At 52.3% G+C, this 8418-nt stretch overlaps 1 protein-coding gene across 3 annotated transcripts; it reads right to left on the reverse strand.

Moving 5' to 3' along the window:
* Positions 1-760: 760 nt before the first annotated feature.
* On the reverse strand, positions 761-7558 carry LOC111528105 (cryptic protein). Of its 3 annotated transcripts, XM_023194727.2 has the most exons (6): positions 7156-7558; positions 6800-6849; positions 6532-6705; positions 5750-5864; positions 5423-5532; positions 761-1057 (listed from the first exon to the last, which is right to left on the reverse strand). In XM_023194727.2, the coding sequence occupies exons 1-6, from the start codon at positions 7209-7211 to the stop codon at positions 843-845; spliced, it is 720 nt and encodes a 239-aa protein (XP_023050495.1). In that variant the 5' UTR covers positions 7212-7558; the 3' UTR covers positions 761-842. The 3 variants fall into 3 exon arrangements, with proteins under 3 accessions (XP_023050495.1, XP_023050496.1, XP_023050497.1); XM_023194728.1 differs by lacking the exon at positions 5750-5864; XM_023194729.1 differs by lacking the exons at positions 5423-5532; positions 5750-5864.
* Between the last annotated feature and the right edge of the window lie 860 nt (positions 7559-8418).

Genomic DNA, 8418 nt, shown 5'->3' on the forward strand with positions numbered 1-8418 from the left:
AGCCAGGATGGTCTCGAGCTCCTGACCTCGCGATCCGCCCACCTCGGTCTCCCAAAGTGGTGAGATTACAGATGTGAGCCCGGCCTCAAAACATATTAATGCCTAGAAATATTTATGTCTTAAAACTTGAATAATTATTTTTCTCATGAACCAATGAACTCCAAGCCAGCCCTCTAATGAAGTTCTACTCTATTTTAATTTAATACTCATTTGAATGTTACGTTAAATTCGTATTTTCATAGCCACTAGTTGAAAAGATTGAAAATGCCAATAAACTCATTGACAATATAAAACGTAAAAGCAATTGTGTCACGCAGGCTCGTGAACTACTGTGCATTTTAAAAGCTGAAGCGCTCAATTCAAGTGTCCTTTACCTGAGGTGTTCACTCATTCCGCATGGCCAAGCCTGTGCGGTGTGGCCCGGCCTGGCGTCCTCAGCTCGCGGCGCCCATCGCCCCGGACTGGCTGTGGAAGCGGCCTGAGAAGGGGCGCCGGGGAGACGGAGGAGGCTGCCTGGGGCTCTTTAGGCTGAACTCTGCCTGCCTCGCCTTGCGGTAGGTTCCGCAGCAGACGCGCCCCCCGTAAGGGAGATGTTGTGAAAGGAAGGTGCTGTCGGGGGAAGGAGGCGGTGCCAGGCTTTCTGGCTCCAGCTTTGGCTCCTTCTCGCTGTTGTCCTGCTGTCTCTACCTACAGGTCCCAGCCGTGCTGGGGACACACGTATCTGGATCTGGATACCAGATCCAAGGATCTGGAGCCAAAGGCGCTTTCATGAAAATGTTTATTACCCCGTAAAAATATCCACCCAGCGCTTCAGCTTACGGTAACCTAAACACATCTATTATTTACAACAGTGAAAATGAAAGGCGATGCCCAGGTCCCGGCCTTCTGCAGGGGCGCCGCTCCCGCTGCAGGACGGAAGGCACGAGGGACCGAAGGTGCGCGGGCGCGTCCGGGCGCAGGAGGCGGTGCAGGAGCGCGCAGGGCAACAGGAGCAGCAGGCTGGACGCGCCCCCGGCGCTGGGCCCTGGAGCGTGGGAGGCCAGGAAGTCTTTCGGGTCTGGAATAAAAGACAAACCGGAGATGTATGAATACAGCGTTGCGGCTTGGTTTGAGGGCGTGCAATAGAAACGCCGGCTCCCAGCCTTCTGCAGGCCCTTTTCTCCTAAGCCCTCGTTAGGCTCCGCCCCTGGGCCGCGCTGTAGGGCGAGTGTGCGGAGGCTGGTACCTGCTGGCTGCACAGAGGGTTTCCTCTAAATGTTCGTAGAACTCAGAGCGCTGAAGGAGAATTGCAGTCCTGTTTTTAAAGGGGAACGAAGAACAGCCCTTCCGTCTCTCTCATTTGGCCTATGACCTTTCAGGGAGTCCTGCTCCAGGTCATTGAGCGATTGGGCAAATAGACCCGATTTAAAACAGTGCTGTAGTATATAAATCAGCTCACCTCCATCTCCTGCAACAAAGGTTCCACTTTTCCCCAAATGAGTGCTCGAAATATTTCTTTGACGAGGGACAGCTGATGGAGCAGGAGGGTGCAGCCACTCAAAGTCTGGTTGCTGTTCTGAGGAGGCCTAGCCCTGTGAGTGGCGCAGCGCCTGATGGGACTCACCTGCTGCTCCCCTCCTCCACACCACTGGTCACAGGTGGCCATGCCTGAACGCCTAGTCCGTCTCCCCTCCCCACCCCTCACGGCAGGCCTCATTCATGCTGAACCCTGAGGGTCCCTGAGGACCTTGGTAGCTGGGACTCCAGTCCAGTACAGTGGAATGGGAATCTCTGGAGTGGTGGCGCTGGGCAGGGTCTTGGCTAATGCCCTGGGTGGTGATTGCCATATGAAGTGGACAACCTTGCAGGCATGGCAGCCAACACCACTAGAACATTCTGACAAGTGAGTTGAGGCCTGGCTTGGAGTGGGGTCAGGCTGGTGGAAGAGCATGGCCAACTATAGGGACCCTCTCCCCCGGGGCAACTGAGCAAAGGCCAGCCACCTCCCCACCCGCCAACCAGGCCTGCCCCACCCTCTACTATACCTCCAGGAGATGCCCTCTGGACTTGGGAACCTGGCATGAGTATGAAACTGGAAATTAACCAGGAATGATGCAGATGAGCACCTGCAGCAAGAACCACTCTACACCTGTCCACAGGTAGGCTGTGGTGGCATTGGCCAGGTCAGGCTCACTCCAGGCTTGGGTGCCACCTCCCCATAGCACCCCACCTTGGGAGAGAGGATTGTTCCAGGGGTGCCAGAATCCCCAAACAGGAATGCTAACATCTAGGTTCAGACGAGGCTCCAGAGAAGCTGATGCTAAGACAGGCGCTCACAGCATGTGAAGCTATTCAGGTGGGAAAGGGGTCAGCAGTGCTGGGTCTGTGCTGGCCTTCCCCTGATGGAAGGAAACAGGAGGGCTGGACGCAGGGTGCGTGCTTACAGACTCAGAGCCAGCTGGACCTGTGAGAGCCATTCCAGTGGCATCCCAGAGGTCTGTAGACTGGGTCTGGCCCACGGATGTATGTTTGCTTGTTAGTTGGTTGGTTGGTGGGTTTTTGCCAGAATTGCATTTTTAAAAATTAGTTTGCAGCAGTGAGGTGAGTCCTGACCTGGCCCTGTCTCACTTCTGTGTTACCTGCCCATCTCTGAAGACACCTGACTTGGCTACATCACTGTGTCATTGTATAGACTCTAAAATTTAGACTCTAAAATTTAGAGTCTATGGAATTAAATTGTCTCTTGATACTTGTGAAAACTGATACCTGATGTTGTAGGGCTACAGTAGAAAGAGCCACCCCCTCAGACTAACAAGGAGATCCTGGCTAGCTCCGGACTGGGGAAAGGTCCCTGCTAGATGGAAGCTTTTCATTCTTGGACCCGCAGAGCATCAGTCAGAGCAATGAGGGCTCTTGGAGATCCCCAGACAGAGAGTCCCTGCAGGAGCCAGGGGGCCAAGCTTTTGTAGCAACATTCTATCTTCCACATACTCTTCAAAACCATCGTAATCTCCCATTAAAGGATGTAAAACGTTTACTTACCTATTACTGTGCTGTTGGCTTTGGAACATGACCAAACTTTCTATATTCTATACAATGCTATAAAAAATATCTTCATTTGTTTCATATTTATTCTTTCTTTTCTTTTTAAGAGAGAGGATCCCGCTCTGTCACCCACGTTGGAGTGCAGTCGTAGTTCACTGTAACCTCACACTCCTAGGCTCAAGTGATCCTTCTGCCTCTCAGCCTCCCAAGTAGTTGGGACCACAGGTGCTCGTCACCACACCTGGCTAATTTTAAAAATTTTTTGTAGAGACAGATCTTGCTATATTGCCCAGGCTGTTCTCAAACTCCTGGCCTCAAGCAATCCTCCCACCTAAGCCTCCCAGAGTTCTGGGATTATAGGCATGAGCCACTGTACCCAGTCATATTGATAATTACTCTTATAGAAAGAGTACAAGAATGGGCCGGGCATGGTGGCTCACGCCTGTAATCCCAGCACTTTGGGAGGCCGAGGTGGGTGGATCACGAGGTAAGGAGATCAAGACCATCCTGGCTAACATGGTTAAACCCCGTCTCTACTGAAAATAAAAAAAATTAAAAAATTAACCGGGTGTGGTGGCAGGCGCCTGTAGTCCCAGCTACTCAGGAAGCTGAGGCAGAATGGTGTGAACCCTGGAGGCGGAGCTTGTGATGAGCTGAGATCATGCTACTGCACTCTAGTGACAGAGTGAGACTCCATCTCAAAAAAAAAAAAAAGAGTACAAGAATGGCACAAGGTTAAGAATCAGACCCTTTTTACGATCTGTAGGAGTTGATCTCTCTGTGTCTCAGCTGCCCCAAACGTAGAAGGTATACCTACTTCATTGGCTTTCGTAAGAGTTAAATGGGATAATGGGTATATAAAGTGTCTGAAATACACTGAGAGCTCCTCTCCTGCTGTAACACCCAGAAGAGCTTGCCCTACTGCAATGGCACCTGCCACGGAGGATGTTCCATCTACCATCACTCTTGTGAACTTGAAGTCATCATAACCACCGTCTGCACAGCCATCACAAGCATCGCTGTAACTTGCCTTGAAGCAGGATGAATGGGTGAAAGAACACAAAGGTATTACTACCCTCTGTGCACCTGACAGATGACTCTGAAGGATGACTGTACTATTTTGTCCAGCTTTGATGAACAGAGGCCACATTTTCAGAGCCATTATCACTGTCCTTGGTAAATAGCAGTCCCAGCACTGGATGTTTCCAAGAATGTAAAATCGTGACCAGATATCGTGGAAGTCTCACAGCTAGTCTGTTCCCCACATTCCAACCTGGGCAGTCTAATGGCAGGTGGGAACTGACTTCATGTGTGAGGACCACACAAGCACCCGCTGTGGTTCTGATGCCTGTCCGTGAAGTCTGTGTCTGTCTGTCTCTGGGGCCTAGAGGAGCAGCTGGTGACTCAGAGGCAGAGGCCCAGCAAAAGGAGCACACATATAAGAGGGGGTGCTTTGGGAAAATGTGGGAAGTGGGGTTAGGGGCTGTGCCTGTATTAAGAGTGTTCCTGGACTGCTGGGCCTACCAGGGAGAGAAGAGAGGACAGGAAGGTGAAGGAAAGCTAAGCATGCATTAAGTGTTCTCCACTGCGGGCCTCCGAGAGCAAGAGGGAAGCTGGGGGAGCTGGGTTGAAGATCTTTGGCCACTGGTGCTGCCCTCCACACAGCCCTAGCAGGATGGCCTGAGGACGACAGATGGGAAGTGGGGTTGCAGGGCTGTGCCCTTTGACAGATGGAGGTTCCCAGGGCTGACTGAAGTGGAGGGAGGGGGCAGGAGAGTGGCTCGGGGGCCTTGGCTTCATCAGGCGTGCCCCTGGACACTGCACCACCAGACCACCCAGGCCTGGGAGAGGGCAGAGCCAGGGTTGGGGCTGAGAGACTGGGCCTTCACTGGCTGTGCCCTCCATTGCTAGTTCCAGCCAGTGCTCGCCAAAGAGGAGAGGCGAGAAGGCACAGGATTCCAGAGGGAAAAGCCGTGCTGCCAATGGCCTGCTGCCTGTGCCCCTGCTGGTCCCACAGCTGAGCAGATGGTGCTGGCCTAGTGCAGAGAAACCACCTGAGATTTAGGCAGCTAACTTGTCTCCCAGATTCCTCTCCGATTACCAGTTGGTCATCTCCTGAAATTCTGCTCACTGAAACGGACACGTGAGGACACTGTTTGGAAATCATTTTTAAACTCAGCAATCTGGATATGAGCAACTTCAAAACAAAATTTAATTCACTATATGATTCCCAATGAATGCGATTTTCTTCAACGATGAATCGATCTAGTTTGCTGAATGCTATGTGGCCTGGCAATGGAAGATGCACTGTGGATCGGTATGGAGGGTGAGCTGCAGTGAAGCTGCAACAGTGTGTGGTGTGGTGGTGAGCTGGGGACCGAATTGCAGGGCCTCTTACCACAGCTGCCAGGCGTCTGGAGGGGGAGGCAGTGCAGGGTCCCGAAGACGCACCTGCAGAGGTGGCAGCCGCGGAGGGTCCAGGCTCCATGCTCCAGGGCACCGCATTCACTGAGAAGACCGGGACCTGCATCAATGCGGTGGCCTGCGTGCCCCTCGCCCGGCCCCCACTCCCGCGCCCCCCGACCCGCCCGCCCCTCGCCCGGCGCCCACTGCCCGCGCCCTCCGACCCGCACGTCCCTCGCCCGGCGCCCACTCCCGCGCCCCCGACCCGCACGCCCTTCGCCCGGCGCCCACTCCCGTCCTCCCCGCGCACCCCGGTGCCCACCTGCGCCTCTGGTCATGCTCGCAGTAGCGGCCGGTGAAGTGGGCCGGGCACACGCAGAAGCTGCCCAGCACGCAGGTGCCGCCGTTCCGGCAGCAGCGCGGCCTCGCGGACGCACCTGCGGGATCACCCGCGCGTCAGCCCCGCGCCCCCAGCGGCCCGTGGCCCTCCCGATTCTCCCGCAGGGACAGGGCAGAACGTGGCCGCCCCGGTGAGGCAGTAAAATCAGCTCCCCGCCAAGTGTGTTTGCTCAGGTAAACCCTGCTTGTTAGGGACATGAAAGAAACGACCGGGGCTGCGGCCTGCAAACCCGGCTTGCTCTCTCCCTTCCTTTCACATGTTAACCTCTGGCTGTGGCTTCACCTGACAGTGATTAAGCACAGGCCTCCCGGGCGCGACCACCCACGGGTGTGATGACGCCAAACCCACCGGCGAGGGGCCTCCTGGGGACGCCGTGTCTGCGATAAGCCAAGCAAGGGTCCACTGTTATCTTGGCTTGGGATACTTATTTTCAACACATTTAAATCACAGTTCTCTAGATCTGCAGCAGAATAGCCATTGAAGAGCAAACACGACGTTTTGCCGATGAACGAATACAACTTTTTAACACCTCACTAGAAGCTGTGTCTAGCTTTATAGCTTTATAAGTGCATCATCATTTGACGATAACAAAATGCTCTCCTTGAATTTTATCCTGAATTTATACTACATATTCTTATATCCTAAACTCTGAGTCCGCAGACTGAGATGACGCCCCGGGTTTTGTGGGCAGCGCTGCAACTTACCCTCCCCAAAAGCCAGGGAGTAGGGGAGTGGCTCCTCCGGCCCCCAGCCCTGGGCGCTCCCAGTCACCTCCCCGAAATGACTGGAGGTCCAGTTGAGCGGTGACTGTTGGTGCTTCTGAATGGCAACCTTGGTGACTTCCTCTCTACGGCCGTTATGTTTCTCTCTTTGATAGCCTTTAAAAAATACTGAAAATGTGAGACTGATAATGATTGAGAAACAAATATTTTATGCAATTAAAACTGAAATTATGAATAAAATGTTTCTTACTGTTTCCCAAATTGGTGATCTGTAATGCCAAACTGACCGTAAACAGAAACCTAGAATATTTAAAGAAAATCATTGAAGTTGAAAATGTCTTTAAAAGTGTAAGCAGAAATTCACAGATACATAAACATACAATGCAATCATTATATATAAATATTAAATTATGTAAAATAATTATAATGAATAAGGCAATCATTTTGTAACTTGTAGGTTTTTGTTAATTTTGCTATGGCTTAGCAAGATTTTGAGACAGAAAGTGTACACCTCCTTTAATGAACAGTGGCTCGTGTGCTATGATTTATTCTGAGGCTCTTAAGACCCCCCTCTTGGCTCTAAGATCTCATGACCTCTGTCCTTACCTGACATGGTGCCTCCAGGTCATTTTTGGTTTGAGAGTCTCCTTCTCTGAGTGCATTGAAGATCAGTTTCCAGGAAAGCTGAGTGTGAAGAGACTCTGCATTTGAAGGTGTCTTTACTCCAGACCCCGGGGACACAGAATGGATAAGTACGGAGGGTGTGGACGTTCCTTTCCCTTCCTCAGCCAGGAGAAACGGGATGGTATCTTGAGTACTACAGCCCCTGAGCTAGGGTTGGGGGTGCAGTGACAGGCAGGCCCCTCCGCGCCTGAAGGACGATCCCGTCTGAGACCTGGCTGGGGGTGGGGACTCGGGCCAACTCCCCCCAGCAGTGTTTACAGTGCTGACAGCAGCAGGAGTGAGCAATCCCTGGGGTAAAACATTGGTATCCAAGGTGACGAGCCATTTTCTCGCTGAAAAAAAAAAAAAAAAAAAAAAAAACTAACATGAACAAAAAGCTTTCATAGGAAGATGGAGATTTTCTATCGCGTACTCCTTGTACTGGGAGATGGTGAGCGGCCCTGCGGGAGAGGGAGCTGCCCTGTGGGGCACAGGCCACAGCCTCGGGTCCCAGCTGCCCTGAATGGGGAACACGAGGATAAGGGAACGCATGTCGCCCCTGCTTTAAGAGAGGCCCCGTCACTCCGCAGATGGTGCCTCTTCTCTGTGCCCGGCAGGTGGGGGAGGGGCGCTGCCCCCATCTACTATAGGACCCTCGAGGGTAGGCGCTATTATTATCCCCTGCATGAAAAGACAGAAAGGGTGGCTTAGAGAGTTCCAGTCCAGTTCCATCTCTGAAAAGCATGAATGGCGCAGATACTATGAGATACCCACAGGTATTTAAGGCAACCACAGGGAGCCCTTGGGAGCACAGGGGCAACTGCAGCGCCCGCCCTCGCCCGAGGAGCCTGCTGAATCCAAACGGAACTCAAGGAGGGAGTGATTTGTGGTCTTTTCTAGCACCTTCTAAATCTGTTTTTCTAACTACGGGAATAGGGACTGAGGCCCTTTTATCAGCACTAAAGAAGACCCTTTGCAACCCAGTGTTGCAAATTGTTCTGTGATTTTAATGTAAAAACTTATTTCTAAAAATAGGATTCTTCCTCCAAGGCTGAAATCATCTTCAATGGTGATTTAATTTCTTACACCTTTACACGTGAGGTTTATTAAAGAGGCTGTTAAATAAAGCAATGGGAAATTGGAGGACCGGGCTGTCCCGGGGGCCTCCCAGCAATGGGTCCTGTGGGCTGCCAGGACCAGGTCAAG

This window comes from Piliocolobus tephrosceles, chromosome 11 (assembly GCF_002776525.5).
Source record: "Piliocolobus tephrosceles isolate RC106 chromosome 11, ASM277652v3, whole genome shotgun sequence".
Taxonomy (NCBI): Eukaryota; Metazoa; Chordata; class Mammalia; order Primates; family Cercopithecidae; genus Piliocolobus; species Piliocolobus tephrosceles.